At 37.8% G+C, this 22,325-nt stretch overlaps 1 protein-coding gene across 10 annotated transcripts in view; it reads right to left on the minus strand.

Annotated features, from left to right (window-relative positions):
- The window catches only part of EVL (Enah/Vasp-like), a 1,573,360-nt gene that overhangs the window by 137,711 nt on the left and 1,413,324 nt on the right, over positions 1-22,325 (minus strand). For all 10 annotated transcript variants that reach the window (XM_044075040.1, XM_044075035.1, XM_044075032.1 and 7 more), the window contains one exon: positions 646-703. In XM_044075040.1, coding sequence (XP_043930975.1) covers positions 646-703 — 58 coding nt within the window. The remainder of the gene's footprint in view (positions 1-645; positions 704-22,325) is intronic.

Genomic DNA, 22,325 nt, shown 5'->3' on the forward strand with positions numbered 1-22,325 from the left:
CCAGAGACTAATAAATATATTTATATCTGGTTTGCAAGTAAGTCTGCTTCTCATATTTCACAAAGCACATAGCTATACTAGAAACAACACAACAAACAGCAGCACTGTGTGATCGAATAACAGCAGCACTCATCATTTGTAGATTTGTCTTTTGTTTGTAGTCATGCCAAGCCCTCTCTTGGTGTATAAACAAACGCAAGTTATTATTTTTTTCTGTACTGTTAATACCACTATAACATTCCACATCAAAACGAGAATACAGGTTTTACCAGACTAGGCATTCACTGAATAAGAGAATACATTTCTTATTAATGTAGCCAATTTAAGTTCAAATAAAAAATAGAATCCCAGACAAGTGTCAGTAAATAAAATAAATTCTTAGAAGGGGAGATGAGCAGCTCAGATTCAGATCAGGATGCATTGCAACTGACTAGATGTTTGCAGTGAGACAGACAGTTGAGAAGAAGCTATGAGAAGGAAAACATGCAACACGACATTGCTATTCTTGAAGAAAGCATATGACAAGGTCATGGCAAGAATAAAAAAACAAAACAACAAAACAGAAAAGTCACAGAAATCTGATAGTCTTTCATTGTACTCCAAATAAAAATAACATCAATTAAACAATATAAAAGAGATGTCTACCTGAATTTTGCTGACCTGGAGCACGTGCAGCAGATGACGGAGAGAGACTGGGCTCTTCCTAAAAATAACAAAGTTGCATGTCATTCAGAAACCTGTGGATAAATTTCTGTAAATCCTGATGTTTGGCAATATTTTCTGTAACAATAACTTTATATTTAAGTAACTTATAGCCATACAACACAATTTTCAAAAAGAAAGCCTGGCAATTTTTGCAACTCAGAAGGTTGCTTATAACCTTCATCTTATAGACTAAGGTTTGATTCCCTCAGTCTCTACTTGTAAACTGTGAAAGCATGACGCATAACCAGTCCAGGGTCACTGATGAAAAAAGAGGCATGTGTCTCTCTTGGAGTTATTTGATTAACAACTGAATAAAAAAGTGCACAGATATGATGATTATTAAATAAATAAAATAAGCAGTATGAAATAAATTTAGTTTAAACAGGAAAGGGAAACAGCAACAATGCAGTAACAATTTACTATATAGTTTTATGACTGGAATTCAGAAGGACTTAACATGATACAGAAGGCTTAGATCCAAAGGTTTCCACATTGTGTAGACATTTCTGACTCAGAGATCATTCTGTTACTGAGATTTTCACATTTCAGGGACCTCAGTACAGAGAATGTTCTCACAAGTAAAACAACATGTTAATGCAGAAGTCTAGGAAATGGCTAATGCAAATTGGCAATATTCTCTCACCAAGAAATGTCTGCAGCTCATGATTTGCTTTCTTGAGTGATTCAGAGAATCAACTCAAGGAGTAAAATTTTATTCTAGGAAGAAAAAAGGACCACCATAAAATCAAACTGATCACACATTGACTCCTATGGGAGTATTTGTGGTGCAGGTTAGTTCATAGGTTCATAGATTCATACCAGGCTAATGACCTCCAGGGTCATTATAAGCCTAGTCATGCAACGGAACCCAGTTTTGTCCCTGAGTACTTTGGAAACCTACATGATGCAGTATGTTAGTAAGGAGGTAGCTAAGAGTTATGTGGGTGGGGGTTCTGGTAGCTGGAGATTAATTTACTTACTGTTGGCCTTTGTCCATCAGAGACATGTAGACCAAACCAGGACTGTATCTGTGATTTTCCATCCAATAATCAAGGTTTTGCTTGAATAGGGTCAGGGATGAGCTCTGCTTCACATGGAAGAGGAGGAGCTTATTCCATAGTGTAGGGATGCTTTCTGACACACATCACTCTCTAACACATTCTGTTTATGTTGCAGGCAAAGCTCAGGTTCTTGAATCTAGTGTTTATGGTGCTGTTTGTTTTGCAGATGTACAAGAGATCTATTAGGGCTGGATCTAAGGATGCCTTGCATGCCTTGCAAAGTGCACCTTTTAATAACCTGTAGGAGATAAGGCCTTATGGTGATCTGTGTCAGACAGGGTATTCATACCCTAGATTGTCCTGGTGAGAAACCTTTGATGGTGTAACAACTGTTGCAAGTGCCTGGTTTGGTACATGTCACTCAAGGATGGGTTGGATAAAGGCTGAGTGGTACTATAACTTCCTTGGACCTGGATGCCATACCATTGCTTATGAGAGGGGTGACATACAATGATTTTCTTACTATCTTGGCCATGTGTTGGTCAAAGGCTAGATTACTGTCTACATATGTTCCCAGATCCATAACTGCATCATCACTTAAGGGTGCTTTATTGATGGAGTAATTAGCTTGGGTGGATGATTTCCCAAATGACACGCTAATGCATTTCTGTGCAATGAATTTTAATCCAGGGCTTTGGCACTAGTTATTTGTTTGTGTCAGACCCTCTTTTGGTATACTAGTGTCATAGTGGGAATCACTCCCAAATGACAGTTATCTGCAAGCTTGGTGAGTCAGAGGCCTTTGACATTGGCCTTGACTTTTGAGAGGTAGATTGCCAAACAGGAGCATGCCCAACACTGGACTGGTAGTACAATGGTGACTGGTCTCTTGGTGGAGGTGTTCTCACCAATCCTGACTGTCTGGCTCCCATCTGTGAGACAGCCAGCAAGCCAATGAGTTATGAAGGGACTTATGTCTATTTCTGAGAGTTTGACAATAATGCTTGAGTGGGTTATTGTATTGAATACCCTGGCCAGGTCAAGGTAGGTGGTATGCACCATTTCCACCTCATCCATAGCTTTGGTGACTCTCTCTAAGAGGTCTACTAGGTTGAGTAGGCAAGACCTTTCTTAAAGCCAAAACCAGATGAGTCCAGTGTCTGTAGGTTGCTAATGTCCTTGCTGATCATTTCCATGAGAATTTGTTCCATGACTTTGCATGTTAGACTTGTCAGACTGATGGGTCTGTAGTTCCTGGGGTCAGTTGATGTTGATTGTCCACCCTTATAAAGAGGGATGGCTGTTGCAGCACTCCATTCACCTGGTATGTAACATTTTTTGAGGCTGTAGCTGAAGAGTGCCTCAAGTGGTCCTGCTAGGTTATGTTAAAGCTTGTTTGGGAGGCAAACAGGGATATTATTGAGGTCCATAGAAACTGTATTTTTGGACTTAGTGAGTGCCAGCAGGACCATCTCCCTGTTGATAGTTGGATGGTTATGCTAGAAGGGATTTCATACGGGGTAGTGTGTGGGGGGTGGTAGGTGAAGTTTAAGCTACATTTATCAGCCAGTAGACTCACTATGTCACCCTGGTCAGTGAAGGCTGTGACCAGTTCTGCTGAGTATTACCTTTAAGGTTCCTGATGTACCTGCAAAATCTTTATGTGATTCTCATTAGCCTGGAAAGCTATCCTGACCTCGTAACTGGTCTTGCTGGACTTTATCAGACCTCTTAGTTTTTTGTTTAGTTGAATTGTAGAGCTTTTGTATCTACATATGAGAGTTGTTATTTCTAATTTTGGCCATGACTGTTTTCTTTTGTCATATGCCCTGTTAAGGTGAGGATTCTACCAGTGGGGTTTGTTTTTGGTGTTAAATTTTGGGTTACTTCTGGCAGGTATGGCATCTTCAGTGCAGCTATATGTTTATATAGGATTTCTGTGAATAATTCTGCATAGGTAGCTATGTTCTCAAGGTTTGGAAGAGCTGTGAATTTTGAGAAATTGTTACTTCATAAGCTGCAGTTTGTAGTTTGCTTTAGAATAGCTCCCCACTGCTATTGGTTTAGTTGGGTTTTCCAAGTTGTTTTTTATTTCAAAAGAAACAGCTTTGTGGTCTGACCTCACAAATTAGGATTTGAGACAGGGAAGAGTGCAGTACTCTCCCATGTTGATGAGTACTAGGTCCATTATATTTGATCCTTTTGTTGCAGTGTGCCTATCTGGTTCATGGTGTCTGTGTTGATAAAGTCCAGGAAGCAACGTGCCTGTGAGTTCCAACAGTGTACATATCCAGTGTATACAGGGGCAGTTAAATTCTCCTATGATTAGTGTATTTGGTTGCATGGTGACCACCTACAGGTCCAGGTAAGAGTTGTTAGCTTTGTGGGTCATACAGAGTGACCTATAGCAGGCCAGAATGTAGTAAGTAACCTTGACTATGGAGACATGGACTTGGATTAACTCCAAGGCATCATGCTGTTTAACCAAGCTGGAGTTGTATTTGTTACTAATGTAGATCAAGGCACATCCACCTTTAGCTCCTGGCTGTGCTGCTATTGGTGTAAATGTGTGGAGATGTTTGAGTAGGGGAGCTTAAATGTATATGTGTGTACATGTTTGTTTGTGTTGTGAATGTCCATGTCTGTAGAGGCATGACTCAGTCTGCATGAATGTGCCTGTGAGGGTGTGTCTGCTTGGATGATCACATGGAATCAAAAGTTTGGATGTGTGCATGATTTTGTGCATGTATAATTTTGTGTGTGTGTGTGTGTGTGTGTGTGTGTGTGTGTGTGTGTGTGTGTGTGTGTGTGTGTGTGTGTGTGATTGTGTGTTGTGTTGGAGGGACTTCAGTATTTTTAGCTATATGAAAAACAACCTGGCAACAGACTGGGCTGGAACAATACCCCTTACCATTTAGTCATTTGCCTCCATGACCCTCTCTACTTGCTGGGGAATTTTATAGAACTGGACCTGTGCAGTAACATCATGTTGGTGGTAGATGGGAGGTAGTCTGCATATTCTTGTACTAGAGCATTATGGCACTGTGATTGATACAGTCACTACAGGTGTACCATCCTCAGTGGAACTTGAGTCAACAGACGTGTGTATCTGACATTTCTATCACATTATCATTATCATATTCCTGAGTGGAGTTAGCCCCCACACTCTGCGTATTAATACCATGCGTGTTGTACAAACAGTCTGAGTGACTGGCACCAAGATGCAATCATCAGCCTCAGACATATGAGTAGTGTCAACATCAGTCAAACACTAAGTCATGTAGACTGGAAAGAATGTCAGCATCTCATGAAAAACATCAGTAAAACAACATCATGAGAAGAACAACGCTCGGAGATGCTTTTTCCTTTTATTACACGTTCTGGTACCTCGGCCATTTGCTTTCAAATGGAACAATTTAATTCAAAACATCCACCTCCTTATATACCAAACACTGCAAACAATTATGTACAATTAATTGATCAATTAAATACTGATACTCATTATTGCTGGTGGGATTACTGAAGATGAAAATGACCTATTGTGTGAATGGAGAAAAGCGGCGCTGGAGTGTACTTTAAACTGGCTTTGGATCCTGATTAAACAGAATACCAGAACTGCTGAAAAGTTGCTGGGGGAAATTATAACATTGCAGAATGAGCTGACGGTTAATGTCTCTAATGATTTGTTTCAGAGCACATTTAAGGATATTAAGGCAAGAACTAACAAGGTGGAACAAAACGTAAGAAAGGCAAACTAAATAGGGATGTGAACGATTTTGAGACCAACAGTGTTATACTTGGCAAAGGAGAGGACGACGTCATTGTTACAAATCCAAGGCGCTCATGAGCAAAAATGTTAAGGAGTCATCTTGTTCTTCAGTCGAAACTAGCAGGAGCAGGAAAAGTGCCTCTTTTGAGGACATTGCTAGTGAAAGCTAACCGGAGCAGACAAGAGGGACATATAAAAAACGTTCAGGGTTCCAGCTCAGCACCTGCTCAGGTTCAAACTCGTTCCTGGAAGAATCAAGGGAGACAAAACAACAGTTAATAGAAGCAGAGACAGTAAGGACACTTTTGAATCCCCCCCCCAGTGAATTCTATTAATGTGCATATTGATAAAAAGTTGGTAAATGTCCATATGTTACTGAACCAAACTGAATCATTTAGTAATGTAACTGTTTTTCATCCATGTGTATTACATCCTGCTGATGTTGCTTTAAATGTACTTAACTTATCTAATGAATACTTCTCTTTTGAAATGCAAAATGTGTTATTGAAGGGGGCCAAATTTGTACCCACTAGGACTCCCGCATTAGCGGACATTATAATTGATGTTAAGAGGTTTGTCCGCAAGTTGAATTTGAAAGTTTTTTTCCATGATAGAAAGAAAAAATGTGCTCAAGATGTATGTGACATTTCTGACAATGATGAATTGTTAAATTTGAGTACATATGACAAGCTACATAGTGTGGTGTCAGCGTTCGCCTTTTTGCTTGTTTTATGGTGTACTTATAACGCTTGGATATATCGCTTTCAGATGAGAACTGTGAACATGATAATTTGGATTGTGGGGATTTATGTCTGGGTTATGGGCCTATTCCTATACCTAACTTTTTTCCAACAGCACCTTTATGCCTCCAGAATGTTTGAATGCCATTAATGTGTTTGAAAATACTGCATGTGCTAAAATTGAGCATGAATTTTGCAGATTTTGTAAAATATAAAGAGAGTATAATCTCAGTAAAAATGAATGGCTAGCACTAAAGGAATTCGTTAGATAAAATAGTTGTTAAAGAAGCAGATAAGGGGGGCAATTGGGTCATCATGAATGTTGAACAGTATGAAAATATGTTGCTGGATTTGCTATCCGAAGAAAGTGTTTATAAGAAATTATTTGGAAACCCGATGCAACAGTATAGTGAGGAACTTTGTGAATTATTGGGAAGAGGGGAATGTTTGGGCTTTTTAAAATCAAATGATGTTAGAAAGTTGATTGTAAATGATCCCAAGCACCCCTATTTGTATGCCATACCTAAACTTCACAAAAATGTTAGAAATCCTCCCGGTAGACTAATAATTTCAGGTATAGGCTCATATATAGAAAAAGTTAACAAATTTCTGGATTTTCATTTGAAAACATATTTGGCCCGTGTTGTATCTCACATTAAAAACACAAACGAAGTTTGTAAGGATTTATACAACATGAAGTGTGATAAGAACTACTTTTGGGCTATTGTTGACGTGACAGCTTTGTACACTAATATACAGAAAAAATGGGGTCTGGAAGCTGGGATGAAAGTAATGGGAGAAGGACCTCGTACCTCATTTTTGTTGTCCCTTTTGGAGTTTTGACCCACAATTATTTTGTGTGGAAAAAAGAATTTTATTTGCAATCTAGAGGTACAGCAATGGGGGCAGCATTTGCCCCATCGTATGCCGTTTTATACATGGGTGAATTTGAAAAACAATTTTTGTTTCAAAATCCATTTTTTGTAAATAATGTCGTGTACTACAAATGTTACATAGACGACATCATTTTTGTATGTAGGGGTGAAAAGTTGCAGTTTGAAAAATTCATGGAGGAGCTTTATATAAACACACATGGACTTAATTTTGTTTGGCAATGTATGGATGACAGCATTACTTTTCTAGACATCAAGATTTATATTAATGGGCAGGGTAAAGTTCAACACAGACCATATAGAAAACCAACTTCGGTGAATAATTTTCTGCATGCTGACAGTATGCATCCCCCACATTTACCTAGAGCACTGCCATATAGTGAATTTAGAAGAATTTTCTATAATACCTCTGAAAAGGAACTTAGAAAAGTCTTCATGGGTGAGGTACATGAAAGACTATTACTAAGGGGCTATTCTGAGACAATTCTCTCTAAAGCCCAACAGAAGGTTTTTAAACAAGGATATAGGGCAAGTCATCATTATGTAGAGAGAGAGAAAGGTCACAAGAAGAGAAAGTTATTTTTTGTAACTAAGTTTTCTGATTTATCTGAACCTTTGGAGGAAATAGTAAGACAATTCTGAAGTATAGTAACTGAGGATGTCATGGTGGGAAATCTTTCTTCCAAACATATTACTTTCTCATATGGCAGGCATAATAATTTGAAAGAATTGCTTAATAGAAAGATCTATGGGATAGAGGATGGAAAAACTGTCGGCATGTACAGATGTGGGAATTGTACTGTGTGCAATAAGGTTAAAAACCTACATGGTAATAAGATTAATGGAAAAACCTACTTTGCTAAGGAAAAATTCAACTGCGACTCATGTGGGGTGATTTATATTATTGGATGTAATTGTTTCAAGATTTTGTGGTATATAGGACAAACTACAAGAAATGTTAAGGTTCGGATTTTAGAACATATTGGCGACATTAGAAGGAAAAATATGGATAGCCCTGTAGCTAACCATTTTATATCTGCACATAAATGGGAAATGGGGGATTCATTTTTAGTGTACTAGCTTGACCCAAAGTTTATAATGGCAAATTTAAAAGGGAATTGAACAAACTTGAGTACAGGATGATAGTAAATTATCATACATTAAGTCCTAGAGGAATGAATTTAAATAGTAATATAACTTTGCAAAATAAAAAAATAGCAGGATAAAAGAATATGTAGATTAAGAGTAAATCTATGAAAATAAATTATGATATATTTAAAACAGTTAGTTTAGTGTAATATAATAATTGGCTTGATCAAATTAAAGAGGTTAACATGGAATTTTTTTCATGAATGCATTAGTTTATAAAATTTGGTAAAATTGTTTATATATATATATATATATATATATATATATATATATATATATATATATACATACATACATAAAAATACTTTTGCATGTATTTGTATGTACACATGAATTATTATTCTATGTTTAGAGTATATAGTTATATCATATGTTCTTATTTTTTGTTTTGATGTATATAATGGTTTCCCTTGAGTTGCATAGATTTGCACTATGTAGTTGCACTTTAAGAAAATCAGTTAATAATGAGTATTAGTATTTAATTGATCAATTAATTGTACATAATTGTTTGCAGTGTTTGGTATATAAGGAGGTGGATGTTTTGAATTAAATTGTTCCATTTGAAGGTGAATGGCCAAGGTACCAGAACGTGTAATAAAAGGAAAAAGCATCTCCGAGCATTGTTCTTCTCATGATGTTGTTTTCTGATGTTTTTTGTGAGGTGAAGTGCTTCTTGTGAGGTATGTCAGCATCCACAGCTACAACCCTCTCTGTGAAGGAATGCCTCAAGAAATACTGGTATTAACAGTGACTTCAAATTAGACCTAAAGTGAATATTCAATGACAGTTACATTCAGTGTGGGGACCCCTAAAGTATCAGCTACACAGTTATATAAGTAAATCTGATCTGGGAGTACACTCATCCTGTAGCCCTAAGGTGTGTACAAAAACACAGAAGGTGGGAAAATGAGCAAGAACTGGCTATGGGTGTTATGAATATGCATCTATTAAATATATTATGTGTTAAAGAGCAGGATGGGAGACTTGTGTCCACTAGCCCTCTGCAACACCTCAAGGTGATACAGGAAGAAAAGAAAGGCCTCTACCTCTGTCAGCTTTTTTGATCCCCCTCAACTCATACACACACACACACACACACACACACACACACACACACACACACACACACACACACACACACACACACACACACACACGGCATTCCATGCTGCAGTGACTTCCCTGCCATTTTAGGGATACAGCCAGTTATGTCAGTGTCTCTGTAATTACACTGCAAGAGGGTCCTGCTGCTGCCATTTACTGCATTTACCTCCCATGGCTATTGATGCTGTTAACATGAAGGACCACACTTTCACTTTAACATTAGACTACAGTCCCTCAGGACTTGCAAGAGGACTGAATTCTATGGATCAGTACAATTTTCCACTTTTGGCATTTCTTGGCACTTGACAGTATGTGCTCATCTTACAAAATATGAGAGGCACTGAGAACATTTCAGTATGCGCCAATGTAACACACAGGTCTTTAAATGGGATGTATAACTGGATGCAGCCAGCTTTTGCATTCCTATATCTAATAGTTACAATATTCTACCATTTCAGAAACACAGCTACAGGTAATATGATAAGTACTGTAGCATAACTGACATAAAAGGCAGTATTACTCTACAACTTTTATAGCATTAGGCCACCAGTATAATGTGAGTATTGTTGTGCTCCCTTAAAGCACAAAGATTACAATAGTTGCTTAGCATATCACAACAGTGTACTAACAAAAAATTTACTTTAGTGAATTAGACAATAAACGTAGATTCAAATATTTCACAAAATGTTCCACAGATAATCTCCCTCTGAACAAATGTAAAGACACTAGTCCAATGTGGCTGCTGATTAGGACAATTGATTCCACATTGCATTATGCATACTTAATTTATGTAACTTGAATTGAGCATTTTTGAAATAAATTAATCAGTTCTCCAAATCAGTGCATACCTGTCCTAACCTATGATTTATGTAAATGAGTGGTAAATACTCTGAGAAAACAAAGGAAAGCTGGAATAGCCTGTCTCATTACCAGTGCTCATATTAATTCCTGTCCTTTTGGGATTCTATTTTGAATATATCATTTGCTGTTAACTGGCCTGTAATTGACTCACACATCATTGAGCAAAACCCAGAAAAGCATGATCCTCAGGGATGGAAATTAATATGGGTTTGGGGGGAGGAGTTCAGTTCTTCTTGCTCTTTGCAGTCGATGTATTGTGTTTTGTTGGACTGTGATTGACGGATTCTGAGTCAACCAAATTGCAGCCACACAAACTCAGTCATACCAAGCAAAACCAGAACACAGTAGCCATACTCTGTTTGCTAAGAAAAAGGCTCCAACTTGCTGCTCAAAGGTGATGTTAATTTTCTTTTACATATTGCATAACAATTTCAAGGAAAGTCTATGCCACACTTATGAAGGAACATCTAAAAATTAGATGCATGGGATAGCTAGTTGTAAAGATGACAGAGAAAACTGTTAATCTAAATTCTGTGTAACAATGTCACCATTGTAATGAACTTTTGAGGAGACAGTCTGACAGACTAAAGGACTGAGAAGAGATTGTCAGTGCAGAGAGGCCATTGATGCATAAGCATCATGTATACATTATATGTTCTTTTACATTGTTTTTCACTTACCTTTATAAGAGTTTACAATTGAAGCTGCACAAGCCACTGTCATAACTGAGAGGTGGTTTGGACTGGGTGCACATAGTTATATCTAGTATGACTGATGTGTGCTTGGGGAAGGGATAATACTACTACAGAATGATGTATGCCCATGTGATAATGGTGCATGCATGCCCTGCTATTGCTGCATGCACGCTACACTAAACAGCAAGACTGATGCATCTGCACGCTGGCCCTTCTGTTAACATGCATCTGCATTTCACTGCTGTGTGCAAGGACTGTTCTGTTGTGAGTACACGCAGGCAAAACTACTTGAACATGTATTATTTACAAAACCAGATGCTTGCACTTGTGTGGCTGGCTACATCTACTGGAACTGGTTTTGTTATATAGTATCGATATATACATGTGCTGTGTTTGAGGCATACTTTGTATAAATATCTGCTTATGATTTATTTTAGCACTGCATGGGTAGCTCTCTATCTCTTAGTGCAAGAAATCTGGACAGAGCCTAAAATAATGTGAGGACAAAGGACCAAATGTAACACCTCAAATGAATTTTAGACTGATGACTTACAGAGCTCCAAAGTCACAAAACACTGCAGGAAAAGAAATTCAAAATGTGTTAGAAAGTTGTTAGAATAAAAGGATTTGTGTTTACATGCATTTTTCTAATGGATAGGAAGTTTGAAACTCAAATCTATGCCATTATTTAGTGACATTATTCTTTAGTGATTTGCCAGAAAACCAAACATTTTATGATGGACAGACTGAAAATATGAGGCAAAAATCTGGACGTTCTGTGAAAATCTGGAAAGTTGAAAGGTATGACTGGATGCAAAGAGTATGTAAAAAATAGGGTGGCACACAGATGACATAAGAGAGACAAACAGATGACTAGCGGGAGAGTTCAATAGGTGAACTTTTTGTCATTTATGCTCATATCTGGAATTATTGTCACCTTTTCCAGAAAACATTCATTGGCTTATTCTCCGTGTCTCTCCCTACTGTCAGGGCAAAATCACTACCATGCATAAACCAACATGCTACAAATAAGGAAGGGACTGGCGCTCCCCTCACATCAGTCATAAGTCACATATCTTGACATCTGTCTTTAATCTAGTGCCAGAAATACAGGATGACATAGTTTGATGGGGATGCATGGAATTAGGGAGGATGAACTTGCAGCACAGTGGCTGAGAATCAAGCTCTTCTTGCAGTTCATTGTAGATGTTCTTCGGTTGGGAGAGGGGACAACATTCTAGTAGCCATACTGTCACAGATGTATGATACTTTGATATGTTAATAGTTGTTTTGGTTACACTTTATGTGTTTTCCAATTTTATGTTTTTATTAATAAACTGCTAGATAGAATTGCAGTTATGCACATATTGTAGTGTGGGGCATGTAAATGGTACACTTACTGATTTCTTGAATCCATATATTTTCTTGATAACCAACCTTTACTCCCCACAGGTTTGGTACTTTGCTTTGGCACAGATGTTTCAGCCAGTGCCAACTTTTAGATAGCTTTGTGTGTGTCTCCATTTTGAGCAACCACATAAGTATGATGTCAGAACTATGTCGCAGTTGTCAAAAATGTGCAATATCTGCATGTAATTTTTCACATCATGTGGCATCCTGTGGCACCACATGCACCGCAAGTTGCAGCACTGGGTTACTGTATAGTATACTGCTCACTCCTGTGTGATAGGTTTACCTGTGTCATTGTCAGCTCTCATCCATTCTAGTATATTACTTTGGGCAGAACTAGGTTGCAGCATGTGCAGTAAGATACATTCACATGCAACTCATTTATAGTATTCTCTGTAATATGTGCAGTAAGATACATTCACATGCAACTCATTTATAGTATTCTCTGTAATATGTGCAGTAAGATACATTCACATGCAACTCATTTATAGTATTCTCTGTAATATGTGCAGTAAGATACATTCACATGCAACTCATTTATAGTATTCTCTGTAATATGTGCATAAGCTCCATTCACTTGCATTTGTCTTCACTCCTAACCCTTGGAGTTGCTCAGCCTCACTTCACTGTTCATTTTGGTAGTGGTTTGGTACCTGTGAAACTCTGCCTTACTACTATATTCTAAAGGATGTCTGGCAAACCATATAGCTGGCACCATACCTTGCAAGATTAACACCGTTGAGCAGCATCTGTGTTTCTGAGTCCTGTCCATTATAGTAAATATAAACAGTCTGTATAAACATAAATTAACAGAGGAGCATACAATAGGCTCTGAACAGGCAGGTTGATATTAATTACAAAAATACACATTATGTTGTGGCTAAAATATCCAGAAAACGTAAAACCTTGTTGTAGAATACTTTAACATGTTGGGTATACAAAATGCGCAATATGCCTTTAAAAGAAACTTGTGTATGGAAATTTCATTCACATACTTGCATAATGGTAGCTAGATAATGAGGAACTAATTTCTATTTACTGCTATATAAAATAAATTAGCCTGCAGATATCAAACCAGGATTTAGCCCCTCATTTGCAGATTTATAAAAGTGAGTAAGCATGAACCTACACAAAGAGTCTGGAGGTGTACAGTTTGTCAGCCAAGTCAGGGCCTTTTTTTCCTGATGTGTACAAAGTTGAAATATCTGTAGTACAACGCTGGAATCTGGGCCTGGGTGAGATCTATAGCCAAAGACTTTCTAAAGGCAATCTATTTACTGGAAGGGCTATAGAAGACACATATATGGTAAAGAGTACCTTAAGGTTCTGTTTTGTTTATTTGAACTATATCCCAGGTGAGATGTTATTTTGATTTCCTCACGAATTTACAGAATAAATATATGTTTTTTTAAACTGATGCTATCATTGTTTCCTTGGCCCTACATTGATAGAGAATGTGGGTAGTTGGTCAAGGACTGACTTCACATATACATTTCTTTGGAATGCCTCTGTTTCTAAGTTCATAACCAAATCTGGGATACCATTCCCTGAGGAGTTAACTAGAGATGTTTTGGTTGCTGTCTGTGGTGTGGTGGTTCCTTCTATTTCCTGACATGCTTACTTCTAATGGAGAAACTTTCAAAAACTCCTGAGGAGACAAACCAGAAGCTAGTATAACTGCAACTGCAGTTTCTTGGACTAGGCAAAGTAATGGTCACCATGACAAATATGTTTGCCATTAAGAAATAGAGCAAAGATGACTTGGAATCCTACCCGGTAGTTTTAAGTGATAACATTCACAGAAAATTGGAAGAAGTCATAGTGAGCAAAAATCATGCAATTTCAGATAACAGGAGAGGCATTACAGGCATATGGACACAGAGGGACTGATTACACAAGCTGTGGCAAATGTAAGAAATAATTTTTGGCTAGGACTAAGACAACCTCTGTACAATTTATTTATTTATTTGTATATGTGTCTTTGTTGACCAGGAAAGTACATCTGGGATAAAGACCTGTTTTCAGCAGAGGGTCAAGGAGAAAAATCTGTTTACATGTATAGAAATTAAGAACATGAAAAGTACAATATGCCTGCATTCACAATGTTTACTTATGCAGATATTAAGAACATGCAAAATACCATGTGGAAAAATCATGAAAAAAATCTTGCAGTTATATTAATAAAAGCATAATTATACATTGAGAAAAAAGGAGAAACAATAAGTGGAGAAATGAAAAGAAAAAAAATATTATTTCTTTAGGATGTTTATAACACAGGAGAGTTTAGATACATTTGCAAATAGAAATAATACTTACTTAAGACTAAGAAATTTCTTTAGGAGTAAGCTGGAGAGAGGAGTGGGAAAAAGTAGTGGTATGAGGATGCATGTTTGATAAGTTAAGGTTTGATCGTTTATAGACACAGAGAAAACATTGCACTGAAATATTTTACCAGATGAATGTGTAAAGCGGAGATAAGATTCTGAAAGGCAGTATAGAATAATAATTCATATGGATAGGATTAGCCAGGTGTCTAGCAAGGACATAGTCAGGTGTGTTGTAGATTTTGTTTTTAGTAAGGTTTTAAAGCTTTTATGGTTTTCTGTCAGTTTTAATTGGTGTGAGTTAGAATTCCATAGTTATGATATGAGTACAGTGAGTTTCTAAAATATTTATTCGATTTAGTTGTAGCTAGGACAGATTTGTTACTGGAATGTAGAGCTCTGATGTTGGAGTATGATTGGACTGTACTTTTCACAGAGGGCAGCTTACTGGCTTGTTAAGATTATAGGCCATGGCAAATTGAGTTTAGGTTATGTAGTGTGGGTGCTCCAGCCAATTTAGGTCCTTTAGGGATGTGAGTGGTGTTTTTTTTTTTTTGGGGGGGGGGGTGTTTGCATTTAATTTGGCTATTTTGTTATACCGTATGTTAAGTTTGTAGGAAAACTTGTACAATTAGGATACATAAAAGTGGGACAAGAGTGGCTAGGCTGTTACAGCCGTTCTTGTATTTTCCATAAGATATTGTTTTACTCTGCATTGAGAGCCTAGTTTTATGTGTGTTAATGGTGACTAGCTAATAGGATCTCAGATACATGACATAAAACATATTTTAAAGCTACAATTAGAATTGATAGCAGCAGTAAAGTGAAAGTTTTAGAAATTTTAAAAGTACGCATCTTTAAGCCGTGGTGGTGCAGAGGTAGCATTGTCGCCTCACAGCAAGAGGTTCTCCCGTTCGATTCTCAGCTGGAGCGCCTTCTGTGTGGACTCTGCATGTCCTTCCCGCGGTCGAGTGGCGTTTGAAAGACATACATGAATGGGCATGCCTTCGTTGAAGGTTGGGAGTTGGGCTGGCACCTCGGCACCATAAAAATCAACTGCCGATCATTAGCGGACCGGAGTTCCAATGTGGCAATCCCTAACCGGGAAAAGCCGAAAGAAAAACAACACAGCTTTAAAGAAGATTTGGCTAGTAATACAGAAAATGGGTAATGCAAAGTGATCCTAAGTACTATGATGTGCTATTTACTTTAGTAGACCATGTTTTAGTTAATAACACAGTGGTTAAAACTGAATTATCTGTTTCTAAGTCTAACACTGCAGCAAAAAATAAGGCATCTTCTATGAAGTGAAACAAAACAAAACTTTCAAGCACAGGGTTGGAGTCACTTTGGTAAATTTTTCTCCACTGATACGTACCTTGACCTGGCCAAAGCTGCTGACACAGTTCCCCACTCAGGCATAGTAGAAAAGCTAAATAAACTGGAATAAACCCCCATGTCACCCGCAGGATTGCAAACTGGCTCAGAGATAAGATGCAGATAATCAAATAGGGGAGATTACTACCACAAGGAGACCAGTCACCACTGGAGACCACAGGGTTCAGTGTTGGGCCCTCTCCAGTTTGGCATCTACTTTTCTGAAGTACAAGCCAATACAAAAGGGCTCTGGCTGACCAAGTTTGCAGATGACTGCAAGCTACGAGCAATCACTGAATTCCCAAATGATTTAACGATCCTGCAGGATAATTTTTTCCCAAATAAATAACTGGTGCCAAAATCATGGACTGAAACTTGTTGTTGTTGTTTGTCTTTCGGCTTTTCCCGGCAAGGGGTCGCCACAGCGGAACTCCGGTCCACTAATGATTGGCAATAGATTTTTTTACGAAACGCCGAGGTGCCAGCTCAATGCCCAACTTTCAACGAATGCATGCCCATTTACGCACGCATGTCTTTCGAATGCTACCCAACCACGGGGAGGACATGCAGACTCCACACAGAAGGCACTCCCAAGCCAAGCTGAGAATTGAACGGGAGAACCTCTTGCTGTGAGGTAACAACACTACCTCCGTAATGTCAAAAATGCATTAATGTTTCCTTTGGGAAATCTTCTACCACAGAGAACTGCCACATTGACACTATAACCCTAAGAGTTGACCAAGTTGTTCAAGATTTGGGAACTTATGTGGACAGTGAGAACTTTTGACCAACATGTGTCCATTATTGTAAGAACATCTTCTATATTGCACAGCTTGATGTCTAAATCTAGGGATGTCATTCTCCCCCTTTACTCAGCCCTCATTAGTCCAGTCCCTGAATGTAATGCTCCCTTTGGTATGTATCTGTCCAGATACATGCAACAACTGGAACATCCACAGAAATACCTTACTAAAAGGATAAAAGGACTAAATAACATGTCCTACATGGACCAACTCAAAGCCCTGTCACTATACTCAGTATCCTACAGACTGCTAAGAGGTGACCTGTGTCTGACATAAAAGGCATCCTCCAACCCATTACTGTTGGGTTTACTGCACATCAGCAAGTCAAATAGTATCAGGAATACTCAGTCTAGTGATCTAATTCTCTTCTGCAATGTTAAAAGAATGGTTTTCAAGAACAGGTATATGTTGCAAAGGATACCACTGCTATGGAACAGACTCCCCATCCACATAAAACAGAGTTCATCCCTGTCCATTTTCAAGTGCAACTTAGCTCTATGGATGGGAAACAGAACAGTTACCCCAGGACTGCCTCCTGTACTAGTAATAGACAGATGCAGCCCCTAAATGCTTTATCCCATGCATGGGTCCCCTCAGATTATTGAGGGTATGATCCCAGTTATTCTCATTAGGGGTTATATAAAATTATTGAGAATAGGATGGGTAAGGCCAATCTATAACTCAATGGGATAAGTTATTTTAGGCACAAAAAAGGAAACTGGCTAGAACCAAAAGGTCTCACATGGGCAGCTAGCCCAGTACTTACCTATGAACCTATAATCTAATGTGGAAGAGAATGGCAGTAGCAGAAATATGTTGTTGTCTTTTGGCTTTTCCCAGTTAGGGATCGCCACAGCGATCCGCTAATGGTTGGCAGTAGATTTTCACGAACGCCAAGGTGCCAGCTCGACGTTCAATCTTCAATGAAGGCACACCCATTTATGCATGCCTTTCGAACGCCCACCCAACCACGGGGAGGACATGCAGACTCCACACAGAAGGCACTCCCCACACTCCAGCCGAGAATCGAACGGGAGGACCTCTTGCTGTGAGGCAACAACGCTACCACTGCACTACCGCGGAATTATGAAAACTGAAATGCATGCATGAAGATGCTCCTATGGAATACAATAAGATTGCAGCTAGAATAATTGACCCAGCATTAGGTCATTGTATTACAATTAGGCATACTTCATTTCCATAAGAAAGATAAGTTCAAGCTATGAAACAAGAAAGAGAAGTTCAAGCCCTGCACTACTCTTGTTGTAGGTCCCATGGTATATAAGGATAGTATTAGTAGCAAGCAAAACATGGTGGCAGTATACATTCATGATGATGTTTCCCACCAGGGTGAGTATTCTTACAGAGATACTTACTGACTAAAGTACTCTATTTATGTCAGAAATATTACATTAGTTGTGCCAATGCTTTCAAGTCAAACAGATGCAGACTTAGGGCTACCATTCACACATGGAGTAGTAGAGAGGTTCAATAAAATATCGAAATCCATGCTAGTGACAGTTATTGACACAGACATTAAAAATGGGGACCAGTTGTTCCCTTATTTATTGTTTACAATAATATAGGTGCCACAAGTTTCATCTTGGTTTACCTTATTTGAAATTTTGTATGGGCGGCAGTCTTGGGGACTGCTTGACATTGTCAAGGAAACTTGGGAAGAAAAGAAGACACCATTTAGAAGTTTGATAGAAATGGACAGAGTAAGGCCTGATGCTTCATAGTGCTTAGTATGGGTTTTCCTGTGAGTTGAAGGGACCCATTACAGTTTAATCACTTTTATGTAAGAGAATCTATTTACTGCAGCTTTACGCTGGAAGATACATACATAAATCAGAAACAAGCAATAAGTCATTGCTTGGAATGCTAACATGTTGTATAAATATGCATTTGTAGCAGATAGCATTATCACCTCAAAACAAGATGTTCTCTGGTTCAATTCTTGGCTAGGGTGCCTTCTGTGTTGAGTCGCCATATCCTTCCAGTGTTTCTTTGGGTTTTCTATGTGTGCTCCAATTTTCTTCTATATCCCAAAGATGGGCACTAGGTGAACTAGACACCTTAAACTGGCCATAGGTGTGTGTGTGCTTGCATGTATGTGGTATGGAAGAACAACCAAGGCAGGGCTAGACACCTGGAGGTGTCAACATTGGCTCTAGATAACTGTCACTATTGAAGTGACGCGTTGACTTCATGTGCAAAAATGTGAAGAAAGGGTTGTGGATGGATGAATAGATGGATTTATCTTTCTCCAGGAAATGTATTGAATTGCATTTACTGAACCTCTTATACTAAGCAAATATGCAAAAAGCAATAAATCTTATATTATCATAGCATTAATATGGCAGTTGGTACAGAGGCTCAAGGCTTTGAGCTATAGTTCTTGTGGTACATGGTTTGATTCCCTCTGACCTCATTTGCCTACTGTGTGACCCTGAGCAAGTCACTTAATCAGACATTGCTTCCAGGTCGCCCTGAAAAGGAACTGCATTTCCATTGGGCCTATCTGGTTTACATATGGGTATTAGTATTATTAATGTATTTATTTAATGCATAAATATTTTTATTTCTTCAATACAGTCACTGTACATATATACAATATTAGGGGGATGTTACAACAAATTAGTCTATATTTTACTAGAAGAAACAAACAAACAAAAAACTCTGGAACTGTCTCATACTTTACTGTTAGGAATGGAAATATCAGACTGCTTTATTTTTTTGGCTGATATGCAAGGTGTAAATGGTTCATTTCATTATCTTCTAATTACCTTACTGGCCACTTTTCACTCCTCCAAGCTGACTATTTCACAGTCAGTAAGCACTAAGTGGCTCAATAACTAAATTTTGAAAGGCCTAATTCCAAACTAAGATTTGTTGGCCCAACATTTCTTAATAAAAACACTAATGGAGAGCTACAGCAATGTTAGCATTCCTGTAAATCCACCTACAGTATGCCTGAAGTAAAGCAGTACATGCAGAAAGCCCAGAAGATGCAACAATCAGAATATAATAAGGATGACTGACTTACTGAATTTAACCCTGGAGATCAGGTATTAATGTTAGTATTAGTATTACAATTATTAGAATTGGTATTAGTATTGGTATTAGAATTAGAGTTAGAGTTATTAGTATTAGTATCAGAATTAGAGTTATTAGTATTGGTATTAGTATTAGGATTAGTATTAGAGTTAGTTATTATTATTAGGATCAGAATTAGAGTTATTAGTATTAACATTAGTACTGGTATTAGTATTGGTATTAGTATTAGAGTTATTAGTATTAGTATTAGTCTCAGAATTAGAGTTATTAGTATTGGTATTAGTATTAGTATTGGTATTAATATAAGCATTAGCATTAGAGTTAGAGTTATTAGTATTAGTATTAGTATTAGAATTAGTTATTAGTATTAGTATTAGTGCCCTTCACAGATAACCCATTTCTGGCTAAGTGATTGAAAGAATAAATGCAATGGACTGCAAAGCAATACTTCCAGGAAGTAGAAAGATAGACCAAATATTTCATAATAATATAATGAACCCATGGAAGGAATTAGAAAACTCTATGGTGAGCTGACAAGCTGAAGTTTAAACTGCTGAAATCAGAGAACCTCTATCTTATGTTTCATCTAGGAGAGTCCTTATCAAAAGAAGAATAAAAACAGGAGATGAAATATTTTTTTTTATTAAGAAATAAAAGGATTTTGTCAGACTTGCCAGGGAGAACTAACTTGGTAGAACACAAGTTAGAGACAATACCTGGAATGAATGTTACACTAATGTCTTACAGAGCTCTAGAGTCGCAAAATGTTGCAAGAAAAGAAATTCAAAATATGCTCAAGTAAGAAGTAATAGAATGGTTCAACGAAAAATGACAAAACCTAAACCTGATGGAAGTATAAGATTCTGTAACAACTTCAGGAAATAGAGTAGGTATATCAAAGTTTGAAAGTTATCTCATGACCGCACTTGAAAAACTGATGGAAAACTTATAAACGGACAAATACTTTGCAGCACTAAACTGGACTAGGGGGTATTGGCAGATACTGCTTTTCTACTCCGCTTAAGAAAAACTAGGCTTTATAACTTCTGAAGCATTATTTCATTTTTCAGTGCTAGCATTTGGCATAGATTGGGCTCCAGCCACCTTTCAGAGACTGATGGATAAAATATTGAAGCTCAAATCATGCTATATTTTTTTATGCATATCCATCTATTCAGAGGGTAGGGAGTCACAATTACCAAAACTGCAGGCTGTTAATGGCTATATGACAGGCAAGTGTAACTGTGAATATAGGAGCAGGGGTGGCAAGACCGCAACTAGAAAAGGTAAAAGCCATAAAGAAATGGAATATACCTTTCACCAAAGGACAGGTGACTGCTCTTCATGGATTAACTAGGTAGTATGGAAATTTGTACCTAACTGATGATCTGTTGCCTGGCTTTTAATAGACCCCACAAAAAGAAAGGCTGTTGAGGCAAGTAGAGCCTTTAGTGACCTAAGAAGGATATCATATTCTGAAGTAGTATTAATGACTCCGGTTTTTATTAAAGAATGCACCCTGTATATGGATGCATCAGAGGCTGGTTTAGGACCAGTGCAGTCTCGTGACCTTCATGGTAAGGTATACCCCGTGCGCAGAAAATTAAGCATACTAAAATGAACTATTAAGCCATAGAAAGAAAGCAATAAGTTGTAAATCACACCTTCTCTTCCTAAAGAACTATTTGTAAGGTGGACATTTCAATTGTTTGAGCTAAAAGCCAAGTGAGGTGTTATTTTGACTTTCCTTGTGGATTTACAGAATTAGCATTTTTTTTAAATAACTGGTGACTCCAGTATTTAATTTGACTTGCACTATCTACAAGCAAACAAGCAAGCAAACGTTCATGAAAAGAATCCGTAATGTACCACGCACAGACAGCAAAAGAGAAAAACAAAGAAATAAAAGGAAGTTAGTTTTAAACAATGAATGAACAATTAAAAGAATATATTAGGACAAAATCTTTCAGAAGGCAGGAAAAAAGGAGGACCTCTCTTTATATAACAAGACTGAAATACATGACAATGAGAAGGACATGATTTGTTCATTTATAACATCCCTGACCTTTTAACATGTCTTTTCTGGAACCCCTCTCAGGAGTTATACAACTCTCTGTGCAGTTCTGTCCTGAGAAGTAATTATGCACTCATGTAGGTAATCACCCATTGTGCCAGAACTGAACACTGTTAATACTGTTAATACTGTTAATACTGTTAATACTGTTATACTGTTATACTGTTATACTGTTATAGCTGAACCTGCAAAGACTTAATACCTCAAATGATGTCCACACTAAGGCTCCATAGACAGTCTGGAATGAAGAAACAGAGGGAGGTATTCATTGTTGCTGAGTAAAAGCAGTAGAGCTATTTGCCATGTTTGCAAGTGAGCATAGCTAGCTAGCAATTCATAGAGGCCATATGCCTGCAAATG

This window comes from Protopterus annectens, chromosome 6.part0 (genome assembly GCF_019279795.1).
Source record: "Protopterus annectens isolate FY-2018-M chromosome 6.part0, PAN1.0, whole genome shotgun sequence".
Taxonomy (NCBI): Eukaryota; Metazoa; Chordata; order Ceratodontiformes; family Protopteridae; genus Protopterus; species Protopterus annectens.